At 50.6% G+C, this 19,122-nt stretch overlaps 1 protein-coding gene across 3 annotated transcripts; it reads right to left on the bottom strand.

The window, feature by feature from the left end:
• Positions 1–299: 299 nt before the first annotated feature.
• On the bottom strand, positions 300–14,303 carry LOC133346749 (protein ERGIC-53-like). 3 transcript variants are annotated; one of them, XM_061558594.1, is made up of 13 exons: positions 13,515–14,303; positions 11,071–11,225; positions 8,530–8,637; positions 7,414–7,475; positions 6,851–6,950; positions 6,344–6,467; positions 6,024–6,082; positions 5,054–5,216; positions 4,442–4,626; positions 3,528–3,601; positions 2,692–2,851; positions 2,015–2,130; positions 300–888 (listed from the first exon to the last, which is right to left on the bottom strand). In XM_061558594.1, exons 1-13 carry the CDS (start codon positions 13,804–13,806, stop codon positions 852–854), a joined length of 1,635 nt encoding a protein of 544 aa, XP_061414578.1. In that variant the 5' UTR covers positions 13,807–14,303; the 3' UTR covers positions 300–851. The 3 variants fall into 3 exon arrangements, with proteins under 3 accessions (XP_061414578.1, XP_061414580.1, XP_061414579.1); XM_061558596.1 differs by having other exon boundaries at positions 1,967–2,130; XM_061558595.1 differs by having other exon boundaries at positions 4,451–4,626; positions 13,515–14,302.
• Between the last annotated feature and the right edge of the window lie 4,819 nt (positions 14,304–19,122).

The raw sequence follows: 19,122 nt of genomic DNA on the forward strand, positions 1-19,122 counted from the left end.
CACATGTGTTTCAAAGGGCGTTGTTGGGTAGATGGTGCAACTTGCTTGTAGTTTTGATAGGTGATGTTTTCACCATACTTGACCATCAGTTTTCTTGCTGGATAAAGGTTGGGTTGTAACTGCCGGTTAGTCCATGAGATAGAAATGTAAATATAAAACTGCTCTCTTCATAAACCGAGGCCTTGCATTACTATAACTCATTGGCCACTGTGTAATTTGTCTTGCATTAGGTATTGATGTTAACTAATGGTAGAGGTAATTAATAGTGACATTTAAAAAAAAGTTACAAACAAACCATATCATGCACTTTAACTTTATTTCTCATGTGTTTTTTTTACATTATGCTTGTTGCTTAGTTTTTCGATTCATTGAAAGGTCATTTTTAGTTCCACGGTCTTATTACGTCCGCGTCGCATTTCAGAGCATGCGTTCGTATCGGTCGTACGCAAATAATACAGGTTTCCTCCGAAAGAGAAATTCATATCTATCCACTTGTTGTGAATTTCCACGCACCAGGAACCACTTACAAAGGGACTGGACAGACACACATTTGTAAATACAAACAGGACATTGCAGTGCAGTCTTCATCCTGAGTCGGTTTGTCATGCGGATGGCACGAGGTGCAGCAAAACATTGTCTGCAGCCACTAATATTCTACGGTAAAAAATAAACTCCAGGGTACACGGTCCATGGTGACACTGGGCATCGCAGCGAATTCCTCCCGAGTGCAACGTTTTTTTGTAAAAAAAGGAAAAGTTTTTTCATTCAATTTTTTTTCAATTAAACTTTAACCAATCGATAGAAAACGTTCCCCGTGGCTGTGGTGGCTTGCGTCCCTTGCTTGTGCTGGCTCAAAAAAACTTCTTTGCCGCGGCGTCTCTGTGGTTCCTGCACATGAAGAGAGTCGAGTGGTCACAACCTGACAAAACGACTTGGTGACGCCGCAGTCATCACAAAGGAAGGCCGCACTCGAGACTGCATGAAACACCTTCAGGAAACATTTTTCCCAAGCTTGAGCCAAAGTTAAGGCTGGTTTCTCGGATTAGCATGGTTGGCTACCTAAGGTGCGAAAGGTCAACAACATACAAAGTGCAAGGATTTTAAGTTATAAAAAAAAATCGGTTAAGTTGTTTTATGCCATTGGCCATAGCTTAAATATGCGTGTACAATGAGGTATGTATCGCTTTGATATTAGATGCTAATTCTTCCTGTTTCATGTGTGACCAAAAAAACAGAACTACGCTCTTAAGGTAAGATGATGGATTTTTTTCTAATTCCAACTTTCATTTTACATCTTTGCCTGTGAATTTTTAGATTTTAGTTTTCACATTTACATTTTCAGACCGAGTCCCCATTGTATAAACACTAAACATGAGAGGAGGAGTCCTGTCTCCCTGGTTCTTGAAAAGATGAGGCAACATTACAAAGACAAAGATTCCCCATATAGCCTTAGACTGTCGGGGCAAGTGCTGTTAGCGAGCACCTATAAAGGCCGGCACTGCACGCGAGGGGGTAGGTGGCCAATACGCTTGGCCGCCTTTTGTCTCCCTCGCAGCGATGCTTGCACATCGCACCAGGTACTCATTTGAGGCCGAGTCAACCTTGGGGAGGCCCAGGACCGGTTCAGATAATCGTCACTTGGTGTTCGCCACGAACGGGAATCGAACTCGGGTCACCAGGTTTGTAGCACAGCGTAACGCTGACCGCTCCCCACGTGCCCCCAGGTCTCTCTGGCAGTACATCCTGTCAAGATTGTGCAGGCAACGCACTTCCTCTCCCATCAACACGTCAAGTACACCCTTGGCAAGCATCGTTGTACCCCGTGTGCCGTGCTGTTTTCCCTGCAGCTGTAACGAATCGTATGGTATGCCAGCTTTTTGGCCACGCTCTCTGCATATCTTACAAGCTAGACTTTCCCACATCCTCTTGTGTCCTGGACCCTCAGACCCCAAAATCCGGAACTCACACACACGTCTACCAAAGAGCGGGCGAGGTTGCAGGTGCGCGTCCTCACTTGTACGCGAGGAAGCTAAGGATGACGATCGTCTGCAGCGCCAGGAAGAGCAGGAAGATTGCAGGGGGCAGGCACGTGGGTGGGGGGGGCACCTCCGGGCAGCGCATGGGCTGCTCCTGCGATCGCGCGAACGCACGCACACGGGGTAAACAGGTATGTTGAACTTCTTTCGCACCGTGCGTAGCCAACCGTGATAAACATGTACACGTACAACTGCCGTGTGAAGCGCCTCGTAGCCTGGGAACCGGTGACGTACGATGGGCATTGTCATCCGCGGCGACTTTCAAATCGAAAAGGTTATCTCGGGCTGCACAGCAGCTATTGGATTCGACATTCTTGATTGTCAGCGTTCCAATTAAAGGCCCCCTGACCATTGCTATTGTCATTGTTACATCGTTTAGCCGATTGCACAAATGGGCCAAACAAAGTAGTGGCGCTTTAAACCACCGGCGCAGGAAGATGAACTCGCCGCTAGGCAACGTGGCTGTCACTACAAACTTGGGACTGCAGAGCTTGGGCAATCGCTGGCGCCGTCTCGCCGCCTGGCTGCTGCCTTCCAGCTCGTGTCACTCGGTGATTGTGAGAGATGCAGTCTGCATTGACGATGACGACGATGCTATCACTTCTATTGATATGTTCGTGCCAAACTGGACGGAAGCGAGCGGGGAGACGCTGACCACGGGCCGCTGAGCCAGGCTGCCGACGTCTCGCTTGACAAGCTCCAGTGTGTCGCGGATGTGGGTGAAGTGGTGCGTGCTGTCGTAAGGGTTGTCCCTGCCCACGGCGGCTGCGTCTCGCGCCGTGCCTGCGTGCGCCGACACCTCCTCCACCGCACCCCTGTACACACACACGCACGCACGCACACGCACACACGCACACACGCACACACGCACACACACGAGCAGTTGTGTGCGTGTGCGGTGGGCTAGGAACCCGGCGACCAGAGTTCGATTCCGGCACACGACCAACGTCAATGACAGATGTGTTAACTGCTTCTATGTCTCCCATAGGTTGACTCAGCCTTAAATTAGTCCATGGTGTACTTTTTGTGAAAATATCATCACAGGGGAGGCAAAGGTGGTCGGATGTGGTGCTAGTTAGACTACGTCCTTATGTTGTCCTTCATAGGTGTTTGCTACACCTACGCATATCAGTGTGTGTGCACGTGCTATGTTCATGTTGGTGCGTGTGCATTTTCATTTGTTTACATGTATGCACTGTTAGTAAATATATATACGTTGGTATTTGTGTTTAAGCGTGTGTGTATCCTTGTTTATGTCGCAACATAACCACGAGTGTCGTGGAGAATATAAATAACGAAATGACAGTCTATCTCCTCTCCACGTAAAAAAAAAGCCCTTGCACGACTGCACAAATAAACTGGATGGGATCGAAAATCGACGCCGGTGTAGAGTTTTCTCGTCTTGAAACAATGCGGCCAAAATTGTCATCTCTGGCGAGGAGGTAATGTGGTGAACGACGGCGAGCGCTGGCCCGGCAACCGACGGCGTACCGGAGGTGCGAGAGCTGCAGCAGCAGCTCCTGCTGGTGCCTCTGCAGCTCCTCCAGGGCCTGCCCTCCCAGCGGCTGCCACGGGGGGAGAGACAGGGGGAAGGGGAGAAGGATCATCATCGCTCACCGTTATAATCGTCGATCAATCAACTCGCGAAGACAACAGATCTTTTAGGGGCAAGTGCTGCGAGCGAGTAGCACTTATGAAGGCCGGCACGGCACAACAGGGCGTTGGTCCCGGCTACCTGTGTCCCCATTGGCGACGTTTACACACTGCACCAGGTACTCATTGAGGCCGAGTCGACCTAGGGGAGGCCCAAGACCGCTTCAGATAATCGTCACCGGTGTTGGGTCGTCGGGTTCGTCGCGCAGCGCGCTCATCACTGCGCCACCGCTCCAATCAACCCAAGCACGCATGGGCGCACACACACACTGGTGACTATGCAGAGCAAACGCCAAGGACAGGGAACGCAATTTGAAATTACTGTCAACTCAGAGCTAAACAATGTGACTGCATGTCTTCAATTTGAACACACACACAGGGCACGTCTCTGTGTGTGGGTAACAAAATAAGCAAGCGGACATTGTGTCTCCTTCAAATATCCATATCTCCACGCAAAAACACAAGAAGGGTACGCGGTGGGCTGGGGCAGGCCCTGCTGCTCGATGGGAGGACGGCAGCCAACGGAGCGATGAGATCGGTTCTCGTGCAGGTGCTCGGTGGATTGTTACGCGGCAGGATCGCGAGAGATGGCGACGGCTCGGGGAGGCCTTCATCCAGCAGTGAATGGATCATGGCTGACAATTGAGAGCTATAGGGCATGGCGGCGGCGGTGTTGGTGGTTGCGGTGAAGCAGCAGTGTTGCCGTTTGCATCGGCAGTGGCGGCGGTGGCAGTGGCGCGGTAGCTGCTTGCCTGACTGACCTCCCCGGGCCGGCCGGTGGTCGTGTGGGCCAGGAGGTCCACTTGGCGCTGCTGCTCCTCCAGCACGAGCCCCAGGCTGCGGCCCAGCTGCTTGATCTCCATATGGACCTTGTTCTGACCCTCGAGCAATTGCTGCAGGCTGCGCTCGATGTCGACATAGACTCCCGCGGTCGCTCCTGGGCAGGGCGAGAGGTCGCCACGGATTCACACAGCTGACATTTTGACGCAAGAATCTTGGGCCATCTCGTAGCCCAATCCTATAACACCTGGTGTATTGCGCAAGCAATCTATCCCACATCTAGGTACGAACATGGCTCAACTCCCGTTTAGCTTTGCGATCCGACGGGTTCGGGAGCAGTTGGCGTGATTTTGTCGCTTTTACTCTGTGCAGTATCCCAAGTCTTAATCCCCAAGACCAGGGCTTAAATTTCTCACCGAATGTGCCCTGCGTCACCGCGAACAATACCCTGAAGTAGCCAAAGTCGTCGTGAAAGGTATACCGGATGTGGTGTGCCGGGTAGCCGAAATATTTTCCGGGTTGCTGACCCGGACAGGCCCAGCTAAAACGAAGCCCTGCACGAAGTGTGAGCGATTGACCATTACCTCCCTCCCTCTGCTCATCGGCGGCCTCAAGCGGGGCCCACTCCACCTCCTTGGCCTCTGTCGCCTCCTGGGCCCCCGCATTGACAGCCCCCTCGGGCCCGGCTGCCTGTGCGGCCTCCTGGAGCGTCTGTCCCTCAGCGACCGGCACGGGAACCACCGGCGGCTACGAACGCACGGAGAAATGGCGTAAGCACGTGTACTTGTGCTTGTGCGTGTGTTTGTGCTTGTGTGTGTGTGTGTGCTTGTGCGTGTGTTTGTGCGTGTGCTTGTGTGTGTGCTTGTGCTTGTGTGTGTGCGCTTGTGGGTGTGCGTGTGCTTGTGCTTGTGTGTGTGCGCTTGTGCGTGTGCGTGTGTTTGTGCGTGTGCTTGTGTGTCGTGCCGGCCTTCATGGGCGCTCGCTAACAGCACCTGCCCCAACAGTCTGCTCAGGCTGTACGGGGGATCTTCGTTTCTTTTGTGTGCGGCACGTGGAGCGTGCACGCAACTAACATCGTGCAGCATCGCGCAAAAGCAACACGGGAACCACAACATCACGTGTGACACACACACTAACCATACGTCGTGCACAGGGGACATATCGACTGCATGTGGCTCGCCCCAAACCACACACACCATGTAGACACACACAATGTACACACACACATACACAGGTAACACAATGCAATTCGCATGGCACCCACACAAAGGTAACGACCCATAAACACACCACACACAACGTAACACAAACTACACACAGCCGACACACCAACCACACTCAACATATACATGCACTACTCACAGACAGCACAAAAACTACACACAACTCACGCACGAACAACACACACATCGTATAACTCACACACACACCACGCACGAGCGACACGGGACATTTGTGAGCCCAGTAGATGCGACCACGCTGCATACACTTACACCTCACCACCACCTCCTCTCACCACCACCACCACTGCCTATCACCACCATTGCCACTCACCTCCTCCTGGCCAGGCTCCACCAGGCTGTACAGCTGCCACGACAGAACGTCGTGATCATCTGTGACGGAACAATCACGGGACACCGTTATCATCACAATCATCATCGTCATTACCGTCATCATCAATAAAGCCATCATCATCATCATGAGCCTGTCAGCAGGTGAGTCTTTGCGCTTGTAATCTGATGAGCCTTTGAATCTGTTACCTTTTGAGTAATTTAATGTACTAGTTGATGAGCGTGCGAGTTGATGAGCTGGTAAGCCTGTGAGATGGTGAGCATCTGAGATGGTAAGCCTGCGTGTTGTAAGTTGTATTGTACCGGCCAAACCCCCAGTTGCCGCGGAAATGCCGAAGTATCCTTGCGGAGGCAGAACCACGTTGTGCACAGCCACGCACGGCTCATAGTCCTCGGTGCTGGGCGTGAGTCCAGAGTTCACCATCACCTGCACACACCCCACCACAGCACACCAGGCGTCACACACACACACATGCACATTGCAGACACCATACAACCACGCCACACACAACACGCAACACCACACACGCAACACGTACACCACACACACAACACGTAACACCACACATACAATATGTAACACCACACGTGCAACACGTAACACCCCACACGCACCACGTACACCACACACCACACACGCACCACGTACACCCCAGCATTCAATGTCACTTTTGTTTTGTTTAACCGGGTGAGAACTAAAAGAGACCAGGAGAGAGGAGTCGCACTTGTGCTCAAGAGTGAACCCTGGGGTCACCAAGATGACAAAAGCACAGAAAGACAAAGTGCAGCGCCCTCGGCGTGCAGACTCACCGTGAGCGCGCTCCGGTAGTAGGAGACCTTGACGCGGACAGGGTACGGCTTGTTGCGGAAATCCTGGACGCAGTTTCCCTGCGCCTGCGTGATGCCGTCCCTGGGTGGTGATCGCGGAGGAGCAAGGGGAGCGAGTGGAGACACGTGACAATTGGGGGGGATCTTCCGCACCACCCCGCCTGCCGAGCAAATTATCCTGCACCCACCCCCCCCTGCCCCGAACTGACAAATCCTATATAAAAAACGAATTATTGTCTCATATTTATCGTCACATTTGCATTGTTTAGAATTTCTCTAGAATTTTTCTCTGCTGTGCAGTTTGTAGGGTGTTGTTCAACCCCAGTAGCACGCGGTTTAATGAACACATCACGAGAGTAAATGCACACCACCTCCAGCTACACCCTTTGTACAGACCACTCACTCGCATACACACAGCCGATACAGCCTCTTCACACACACACACCTAACACCCATCCAAACACACCACCTGGCAACACACGGCCGATATCGCCTCCTGCATAGCCTCCTTTACACCCCGCACGCTCCCTCCCACGGGCACTCACGTCTGGTGGTTGTAGTTCTGGGTGCCGTCGTTCACCAGCGCCAGCACCATCGGGTTGTTCCTCTATGGTCGCCAACGAGACAAGCGGTGAGGCACGTTACTCACGATCGTCAAAGTGCGCACACAGAGTTAGCAGCGTTCGAGGGCACGGGCAGACGGTGAGACTTTTTAAAATTATATATTATTTATTTTACCAGGAAAGGCCCACTGAGCTCTAGAGCTCTTTTTCAGAAACGGCCTGGCCACAACTGATAACTCAACGAAGTGGCTTATCACGTGCAAATGTATAGCAGTAAAATCCTCTAAACGCATGTTTCTAAATGTGGAGGGAAAAACCGGAGAAAGATCCACGCGACCACGGGGAGAACATGCAAACTCCAAATGTACATGTATCAAGGTTGGGTTTGAACCCACGACCTCCTGTATACCTCGCCGTGAGTATAACATTTAAATAATCATGGATCAAGTTTCAAGATGATTTTGTTAAACCAGGTGAGAACTCATGAAAGCAGCATAGGAGTCTCATTTGCAAGAGTGATCAAGGTGAATGAGTATGTGATTGAGTGGGTGAATGTGCGTGTGTGGGTGAGTGCCTGTGAGAGTAAGTTAATACACTGTGGTTCAAAGTTAAAATGAGGACATGTGGAGATGGAGACATGGGGGTAGAGATTTATAATTATCATTAAGAACCTGAGGGGTTGGTGAGATGAGGTTATGGTAATGGCACAGGGAGATCGTGGAAAGTGGGACAAATGAAGATAGAGATGCATGGCAAATGTGGGACAAAGTTCAACTTAGCATCAGACAAAGGACACTATGTATGTCTGTATGTTGAACTTCTTTCGCACCGTACGTAGCCAACCTTGCTAATCGGAGGTGCGGGGGAAGATAGAAGTACAGAGAGACATTGAGTGACAGTGAGCTGGGAACACAGAATTAGACTTTGAACTTCGTGAGATGCACACGAGAAGACAGTGGGACGCTAGGACATGGGGACACAAGAGATGAGAAGTGACAGGGGGGGGGGGAGACTGTGAGCCAGGTGATGGGGGGAGAGGGGAACACGAGAAGAGGGTCGACACAAACTCCTGGGCTTCTCCGTGTCCTCGGGCCTCACCATGCCGTCATTGTCGAAGGAGTCGAGGAAGACGCCCAGCCCATTCCAGCGGTCGGCGGCGCCAAACACAGGTCCCTCGGAGCCCTGATTCGCCGTGTACCACAGGGCCTGCGCGGAGGAGAGATGGGGGGGGCACCCGGATGGATGGGGAGAGACGACGGGTTGTCAGAAATAGCGTCGAGATCTAGAACGCCGGTGAGCGAGGTAGCCAGGTGACTCGTTATGTCAGAGTTGCAGAAACTGAGCCAGCGCCGCTGACACCCAGGGTTCAAACCCCAGGTTTCAGCCACCCAGGGTTCAAACCCCAGGTTTCAGCCACCCAGGGTTCAAACCCCAGGTGTCAGCTACCCAGGGTTCAAACCCCAGGTTTCAGCCACCCAGGGTTCAAACCCCAGGTGTCAGCCACCCAGGGTTCAAACCCCAGGTGTCAGCCACCCAGGGTTCAAACCCCAGGTGTCAGCCACCCAAGGCGACATCGCGCTCTCAAGTGAAGAAGCGCGCCGACGGTCTTCGCCCAGCCGCCGATTATCGCAGTAAAAAGAAACCCCATCTTATTTCATTTGGTGTTTCAAACAAACGAAAACAAAAATTTCCAGCTCTGAGAAGCCAAAAATGTTGGTTTAATGTGTCAAGCGATGAACGCTGTGAGCAGAGCATGAGTGAGCGCCATCTAGCGGTGGATGAGGGACCCGCGTGAGCGATGAATGCACAACGGCGTTCTTCATTGCGAGACATGCGGGTCACTGGCAGCCCCTGGTGGCCTTTCGTGCGGCCCCCCACAAAGAGTGACAACACCCCACCCCCACACCCCCATCGTTGTGCTGTCAAACCCAATGGTTTGAAATGTGTGGCGGCCCTCACACTGGTATGTGTCTTATCAGCGGAAGTGGCCCACCCTCTGAAAAATCAGTGAAGAAGACTGCAGTACAAACACGACTCGGGTAGCACTGCCGGACGACGCGTGGCACAACCCAAACACGCGTCGGAGAGCCACGCAGCACCAGCGAGAAAAACTGCGCAGCGACATCGAACCGACTCCATTCTCTCCGGCCTGCTCCCGTCCCACGATGTGAGCAGAGGTCGGCGCTGTCGGCGCGGCAGAGAGCAGAACCTGAAGTGGGACGTTGTGTCATCTCGCAGCTGCTAAGGCACGGGAGAGGTGCGGCCTGGGATTGCGAGCGATCGTCTTCTTCCGTACGGCGGGGAGTCCATCGGCACCGATAATATTTATATGTTCACCGAAGGTCCACTCCGTACTAAACTATTATTTAGTTTTTATTATTTTTAATTTAATTGTATTTTTATTCACATTTTTCTATCTACGTGACTTTCCCGAAAGAACCAAAGAATATGAATTCCTGCAGTCACGAAAGTTTAAAGTCAAAAATTTAAACAAAATTTTATTTTACCAGGGAAGGCCCACTGAGCTATAGAGCTATTTTTCAGAATGACCTGGCCACAAATGATAGCTCAAAGAAGTGGCTTTTGATGTGGAAATTTATAGCAGTAAAATATTCTAAATGCATGTTTCTAAAATGTGGAGGGAAAAACAGGAGGACATGGATAAAAATCCAGGCGACCATGGGGGAGAGAGACACGCAAACGCCAAATATACAAACGGGAAGGTTAGGATCAAACGCACGACCTCCTGAATACCAGGCGAGGTAGGCAACATCCCGCCACTTGTTCACCAAGTGAACGACAAAGGACCCTTCGGTCACTCCGGCAGAGTGACCGTAAAACGACGGCGGTGTTGTGGAAAAAAATCGGCGTCCTCCGGATCACGTGGTGCCAACTCTGAGGAATGATCTCATCAGTCAACACGCACTTTAAGCGGCCTTGACTTAATGCAGAGGTTAAAGCCTCAACACCCTTCACCCCTCCCCAAAGGTGTCTCTCTGTTCAAGGGTAAGAACATGCTGGTGCATGGACTTACTCCATGCGGCTGTGCTTGAGACTCGTTGATTGTGCCTGAGGATGACGGTGGTGATGTTTAGCGTTTCTGAATATAAGGGGTGAGGGGTCTAAACGTTTATACCTGTTATACAGGTCACTAAACCACAATGACACGGATGTTGGTGGCTTGGCAAGCACTTTTGCACCTCACACAAGAAAGCAATGATCCTCGTGTAACAACATGCAGTTATATGTGACCTTAAGACTACTGGAATAGAACAAAAGAGACGAAAATAATTGTTATTCGCGATTTAGACCGTGAACCCAAATCGTTACAAAGTGATCGATTCACGAGCATCTAAAGGCAGCCGTGAGTTTTAAAGTGATGCCAAAGCATCTTCACCCGTGTCAAATTGTAAATTGGTAAAACACAATTCTCAACGTATATTTAATTTCAGATACACGTAACACTGCATGACAAAAGCTTCATGTATGTGCCAAATCGATCTTGTTTTTTTTACCGAAATGATTTGCCCCCTCCAAAATGTGCCCCTCTGGGTATCCCCCCCCCCACCTCCCAACCCCCTTCCCTCCCGCTCACGGCCGGTGAGCCGCGTGCGCGAGCGAGCCGGTGCCACCGCTCACCATCCCGTCGGCACCGACGGCGCCGGTCCCCGTGACGCGCAGCGTGACCTCCACCTCCCAGTGCGGCAGTGCCACGGGGTTGCGGGTCCACACAGAGCCGTGCTGCTCCCGAAGCGATGGCGCCAGGCGAGCCTGCTCCGAGGTGACCAAGGCGTCTGCGCGGACGGACACGCGAAGAAAAACGAAACGTCTCCAATTAAGGACAATTTATTTTGTCTATATTTCACTTCTTCTACAGTTTTTCCTTTGAATTTTGTATTTAAATAAGACATGTGCTGGGACATCCTCAGACAGAACAAGTTGCCTTCAAGATTTCTGGTGGCACGATTTGTGGATCGTGACGAGATCATCCAACACTCCCAACCCGGTGGGTTCAGCAGTGGTCAGATGGCAAGTACAACAAATTGGATTGTAATTATCCATTTGCGTAAATTCCTTGAGGGTTTTCCCCTTGCACTGTATACATAGGTATTCGTCAGATATTCCAATACGCCAATAACAAAATAAGACTGGCCAAACATCTCAATGCAGGGCTCTCTTGAAAAAGGGGTCTTGAGACTCACTGAGGCTGGCAATGCAGCAGCAACAATACATCGTGATAAACACATCAGCAACTCAAACCAACGAGTCAACTTGCTTGACCGAGCGCTGGCTTGGGTGGTGCTCAATCATTTGTGTTGGGAACCCTGATCCAATGAAGGACATTCCACATTCTTATGGCAGGGCTCGGTCTCTGTCGACTTTCCACAAATTGGTATCCACTTTAGCAGCCCACCATCATATCGATGATGGTGAAGACGTTAACAGGACTACGTGCAAACACAGTAACTGCACTCTGGCCACGTGATGTACAGCATGTAAAGTAACACTTTATTTATTATCTCAAAAGCACTTTCAAGCGGTGGCTCAGCCAAAGTCTAAACTCGAGCTGTCAAACCCGGCCACGTGGAGGGAGGGAGGGGAGGGAGGGGGTGGTCTCCCACATCTTCTGTCATTGGTAGCCCTGACCCGCTCATGTAAATTCCACGTTCCCATGACAGGTGGCAAGTAGGTCCTATTTTAGCAATCCACTGCTGGATGGAGGCCCTTCCTCCCACCCCCACGCCACTACAGGGTCATTGGGGAGGGGGCTTGGGGATTGTGATCACACTTCCACCCCAACGCTGGTGAATGTGCTGAAGCGTGTGGGTGGTGAAGCCTTGGTGGGGGGGGGGGGGGCACAAACGTCGGAACATAAGTACAGCACAAGGGAATGGTGGCGTCGTGGAAGCACGCCGCGGATTTGGCCAGAGAGGGCTTTGTGGAGAGGCTCCATGTGGCCGTGCCCGAGTGACGTGGCAGGCGAGTCCACGGCTCGGCTTTGATGACCTTTGACAAATCTCACGCCTTGATTGATTCCACGACGATTCAACAACGACTACAGCAATAACTTTAAAACAAACACATTTACAACTTGCGTAGTAGAGAGTTCGGCTTCTAGTAAACAAATTACGCGTAAAAGTCGTGGTTGCAGAGCAAAGTTGATTGATACAACCCATCATCATTAAAGTAATTCCTCCGTGGGCGATAAATGTATCACTTTGAGAACCAATCTGCGACAGACAACGGTCCATATTTGCACGCAACAGCGTTAACTTGAACACAAGAATATGAACACAACATGTTACACATTTTATCGGCACTCAGATGCGACGACAATGCAATGGGATAATCAATAGTAACAGGTCGAGACGAAGATGATGATTATTGATGACCCTCCTGCTGCCCATGTTGCTATTGATGATGCAGCTGCTGCTGTCTGTTGATGATTGATTGAATGACCCCGATGATGATGATGACGACAACCCATTGTTATTATTGATTATGCTGCTGCTGCTGATGAGACTTGTACTGCTGATGTTGATTCTGCTACTGATGACCACGAATGCCACTGTTACTGCCGATGGTCTTGCCGCTGATGGTGCTGCAGATGATGGGGTGATGCGGCTACTGCTGCTGACGATCACGGTGCTGATGATGATGATACTGCTGCTGATGATGATGCTGCTATTGATGATGGTTGTGTTGTTGCTGCTGTTGGCTGCTGCTGCTGATGCTGCTAGTGGTGGTGGTGGTGATAATGGTGATGATGACGGCGATGATGATGGTGATGATGATGGTGGTGATGATGGCGATGATGGTGATGATGATGATGCTGCTGCTGGTGGTGATGATGCTGGTGATGATCACGGTGCTGCTGATGATGCCGGTGATGATGCTGGTGATGATGATGGTGATGATGCTGCTGCTGATGATGGTGATGATGATGATGATGCTGCTGCTGCTGATGGTGATGATGCTGGTGATGATGCTGATGATGATGCTGCTGATGATGGTGATGATGATGGTGATGATGATGGTGCTGATGATGATGATGGTGCTGATGATGGTGATGCTCAGCTCACTTCCAAGCAGGAGCCACGACCTCGCCATCACCCCGTCCTCGTGGTCGAGTCCCGGTCCAGAGAAGCTGAGATGAGGCTCGGGCCGCCTCGTCGGGCCGAGCTCCGTGGGTGACGAGGAGGCGACATCCACGAGGAGGATGGTGGCGATGATGACGATGATGGTGGTGGTGACAGTGGTGATGTTGGGGATGACGGAGAGCAGACGTGGCGACGATGATGATGATGCTGACGACGGCGATGATGTGGTGGTGGTGGAGCGATGGGGGTCCGGGTCACGAACGTGCAGCACCATGATGGGTAGTGGTGGTGGTGGTGCTAGTGGTGGTGGTTAGTGTGTGGTGGTGGTGGTTAGTGTGTGGTGGTGGTGATTAGTGTGTGGTGGTTGTCGCGGGAGTGGTGATGGCTGCTGCTGCTGCTGCTGCCGCCGATGATAACCGGAGCCGCCGCTGTTAGTGTTGTGGTGATGACGGTAGCGGTGTGGTGGTGGCGGTGGTGATGGTGGTGGTGTTACAATGGGCCGCTCTGGCTGGTGGTGGTGGTCGCGAGATGCTGCTGCTGATGATGATGATTATAACGGCAATGAGACGCCCACAGCACCGCTACGGCGACGTTGGTGGTGGTTGTTGATGTGGTTGCTGTGATTGCTGTGGTTGAGCTGGTATCGCGATACCGACTGCACTTCGCTCCCGGCCTCGCAACCCGTTAAGTGGAGCTTGGACCCGGCCGGTGACGACGGTGACGGCGGTGGAGGTGGTGACGATGGTGGCGGTGGCGGCGCAGACGAGGGGCGCAGCGACCTCCAGAGGAGGCAGGCGGCACTGCAGGAGCTGTGAAGATGTTCACGGCAGAGGAAAGAGTGGAAGACACGGGGCCAATTGTCAAGTTACACCGGGAGATGGACACTGGAGATAGACACTGGAGATGGACACTGGAGATGGACACTGGAGATGGACATGGGAGAGGAGATACACACCTGGAGGGTCGATCATCTTCCGCGACGCGCCTGTATGCGCTGCATGCTGAACTTCTTTCGCACCGTGCGTAGCCAACCTCGCTAATCGGAGGAGCGCATCTGGAAATTCAGCGTTGCTAACACAGTCGAAGCGGCTTAACCAGGCGAGGTGCACATGGTCATCACCACCATCACCACCATCATCATCAACATCATCATCACCATCACCACCATCACCACCATCCCCAATCATCACCGTCCCCACCATCATAATCACCACCATCACCACCATCACCACCATCCCCAATCATCACCGTCCCCACCATCATCATCACCATCATCATCACCATCACCACCATCCACAATTACCACCATCCCCACCATCATCACCATCACCACCATCCCCAATCATCACCGTCCCCACCATCACCACCATCACCACCATCACCACCATCCCCAATCATCACCGTCCCCATCATCATCACCATCATCACCACCATCCCCACCATCATCACCATCATCATCACCATCACCACCACTATCCCCAATCATCACCGTCCCCACCATCATCACCATCATCACCACCATCCCCACCATCATCACCATCCCCACCATCATCACCATCATCACCACCATCACCACCATCCCCAATCATCACCGTCACCACCATCATCACCATCATCACCACAATGAAGCCACGCGAATCACGCTCAGCAGAGGGAAAACGACCACGAGCTCTCAGCGTGGAGAGAAGGGGAGGTCTCTAGATAATCATCATTGGGATCTCTCATCGATTGATGATTTTGGCATCGACTCCAAAGGATGCATTTGAACGGTGAGCTCTGTGCCGGCAACGGGGTGGAGTGGCGATGCGGTGGTGAGCGCATTGCCGCAATGGACCTGGACACCTTGGATTCCCGGCCACGGCCAACATCAGCGAGTGGCGAGCGATATCTGAACCTGTTCTGGGCCTCCCAGGCCTTTCATGAGCCCACACTGACCAGCGTGGTGAAGTATGGTCAAACAACCCCCAAATACAACCGAAAGGCGTGTAAAAGCCTTCATCCAGTAGTGGATTGATAAAGGGCTGTACTGGACATATGTGAAAACAGAGCTTCATAGATCATCGGATTCCTCCAGTATAAAATACATATTCTGATTCTAATATATATTTGAAAAATGCTATTTTTGCTTGCTTCGAATTACATTGGCAGAAAGAGTAGCAACGTGGATGTGAGAACGCACGCGGCTCATGCCATTTAAACTGTTAACTAAAGTCGGTGTGGCGTGGACAGGACTTTTCACGGCTAGGAGGATCGAGAATCATCATAATACTCATAATAATAATACTCATAATTAGGGAGAGGCGGCCAAGGAATGGAACGCGTCCGAGAGTGCAACCACCGTGGAGGAGGAGACGGAGCGACGAAATTAGTTCATGTGCAAGGTTGCTGTGTGGGTTCGCTAGAGCGCAGGATGGTGACAGGCAGATGCGTCTTGGAGACGCCTTCATTCAGCAGTGGATTGAGCATGACTGCTGCCGATGATTATTTTATACGATTTAAATCATCGGCATGTAGGAGCCGTTAATAATTCGCGCTGCTGCCTGTGGGTGTATTTGTGCCACGTATGCATCGGAGACGGTGGTGGGAGGGGGTAGGGGGAGGGAGGCGGCGTGTGGGGGGATTGGAGTTGGGGGGGAGAAATCTCAGCGCAGAGCCTCACTCACTCCGTGGGTGTCTCACGGCACCAACTCACACACGCGCCTCTCACGAGCCTCTCACGGGCGGCGGATTTGCTGCCCTTCAGTCTTTGATGCGGCTATGAAAGCGTCACTCGCCACTTTGGCGCAAGATATTTAAACGTAGGGCGCGTACGTCAAAAAAGACAATATTTTCGGTCAATAACACTGCGAGAAAACACATCTATATACAATGTGTATATATATTGTTTACCCTTTTAAAGTCGCGGTGTTATTGACGACCGTGTTGAGTGTGTTGTTTGTGAACCACTGCCAACGCAGCAGCAGCAGCATCTAATAATTTGTGTTATTTTTTTCTTCTTAAAAAAACGCGTCGGGGAAGGTTTTGCGGGCATCAACTGCTTTGGATAATTCCGTGGCATTTTCACTTCCCCACAGCAAAGCGACTTCGAACTCCCCATGGTCCTTTTCACACCACCACCGCTGCTCTCACACCACCACTCATCAATTTCACACCTCCGGCTAAGCTCGACTCAGGCATTTATTTATATTCTTTCCAACGTGACAAGTCTGCATTACCGTCATCACTCATCACGAACGAGTCTGCTCTACAGTTACTGAAATGTGTACACTTCTTTGTGGGGTTGATGTTTTCCTGCTACCGTATTCTCCAGATAATAAGACGCACTTTTTTGTATTTAGAGAAAAAGTTGGGAGAGCGTGCGTCTAATACTCCGATATGTTGTGTGTGTTAGAGACCACATTCGTATCGCTTGATTGGCACAGGGAACAAGTTTGCGGTGCGTCTTACAATCCGGAAAATACAGTACGGGTTCAACATTTTCCGTGCGTCTCGCCTCGGTAATTTGGGGTTTCGGTTTTTTAAATTTCCGTATTTGTCTTTGTAACCAGAGTCCCCTTGAAATAGCGACTCGATCTTAAACGGATGTTCATAACCCCACATCTTTGTATGTTGTTGTTTTGTTCTCCAGCAATGTTCTATCCACTGCTGAATGAAGTTGTCGCCATCCCATGACAATAATTCTCGCTCCTACACTCGAGCTCATTTCACCACTCCATCTCCACGGTGGTCGTCCCCACAGGCACGTTCCTTCCTTCGGTTGCCGCTGTCAGCGGCCCTTCCCCTCTGGCCACCATCCCTTCTCAACAACACGTCCGACCCAAGGACACTCATCTGAAGCGACTCTGCACTCCCTCGCTTGGCAGTTCACCCCAGACGCACGTGCTGCTGCTCTCTTTGGTCTCGCATTGTGATCCCAAGCGATATGAAGAGGTCTACATCACACGAGAAGAACATCTTGCATCTGATGCAACAAGGGATCCATACGGTATGAGACGAGGGATCGATCGTGTGTTTAATGAGACGTGGGTTCTGTATTGTGCATGAAATCGGGCTCAGTTGAATCTTGGCCAGGTATATAAACACGGCATTAAAACAACACTTACTACGAATCACTGTTTCCTTTTGAAGGGTGCAGGCAAGAAGCTAGCCATGTTGGCAATGATTCAATATTCTTAGGCCCCTATGGTGCTCAAAGACTGGGATTATGTGTGAAATCAGAGGACGGTAGACTAAAACATGTGGAGATAGTTCTTTGGTTTTTTCGGTAAAGTCACGTATAAAAATAAAATAATAAATTAAATAATAGCATACGACGTTTCGATTGCAACACAAGCAATCATCATCAGGTATAATAAAATAGCGACATAGAATATAACCAGAAAACTATAGACAGACATATAAGCAGACAGATATCACCAAGATACATAGAGAGAGCAACCCAGGTCCAGAGAGAGGTGATCGTCTCTGTGGGGTGGCCTTAAATAGACAGAGGGGGGCGGAGGCAGAGAGAGGGAGGGGGTAGGGAAAACATTTACATGTCAATGAGTACGAAGGGAGGGGAGTAAGGTAAGCAGGCTTAGAGGGAGACAGAACACACTAAATTAAATAACCTAGCAAAGTATCGAAATGTTATGTAAAACGACACAGAGAGTCGGTCAACACACAATTAACGCATTGCCTGGTCGATTACGTATTTCAAAGATTGCTAAGTTAGAATTTAAGTGTGAAAATTCCAAAGAAAGACAAAACATAAAAAAGAGGAACGGAGACACACAGACAGAGCAGAACCTAAGAACGATACAAAACGAGTGTAGACAGAGAAAATTACACTAAATATACAGGCAGAGAGAGAGAACAAGAAACCCAGAGAGAGAGAAAAAGGTAAACTTGGAACTTCCCCGTAGAAGTGGTTCAATCTTAATTTTGGAGCTTTCGTGACTGCAGGAATTATTCTTTGGTTTTTTCGGTAAAGTCACGTATAAAAATAAAATAATAAATTAAATAATAGCATACGACGTTTCGATTGCAACACAAGCAATCATCATCAGGTATAATAAAATAGCGACATAGAATATAACCAGAAAACTATAGACAGACATATAAGCAGACAGATATCACCAAGATACATAGAGAGAGCAACCCAGGTCCAGAGAGAGGTGATCGTCTCTGTGGGGTGGCCTTAAATAGACAGAGGGGGGCGGAGGCAGAGAGAGGGAGGCGGTAGGGAAAACATTTACATGTCAATGAGTACGAAGGGAGGGGAGTAAGGTAAGCAGGCTTAGAGGGAGACAGAACACACTAAATTAAATAACCTAGCAAAGTATCGAAATGTTATGTAAAACGACACAGAGAGTCGGTCAACACACAATTAACGCATTGCCTGGTCGATTACGTATTTCAAAGATTGCTAAGTTAGAATTTAAGTGTGAAAATTCCCTCTAAGCCTGCTTACCTTACTCCCCTCCCTTCGTACTCATTGACATGTAAATGTTTTCCCTACCCCCTCCCTCTCTCTGCCTCCGCCCCCCTCTGTCTATTTAAGGCCACCCCACAGAGACGATCACCTCTCTCTGGACCTGGGTTGCTCTCT

This window comes from Lethenteron reissneri, chromosome 24, assembly GCF_015708825.2.
Source record: "Lethenteron reissneri isolate LAM-NWPU_2019-01 chromosome 24, ASM1570882v1, whole genome shotgun sequence".
Classification (NCBI taxonomy): Eukaryota; Metazoa; Chordata; class Hyperoartia; order Petromyzontiformes; family Petromyzontidae; genus Lethenteron; species Lethenteron reissneri.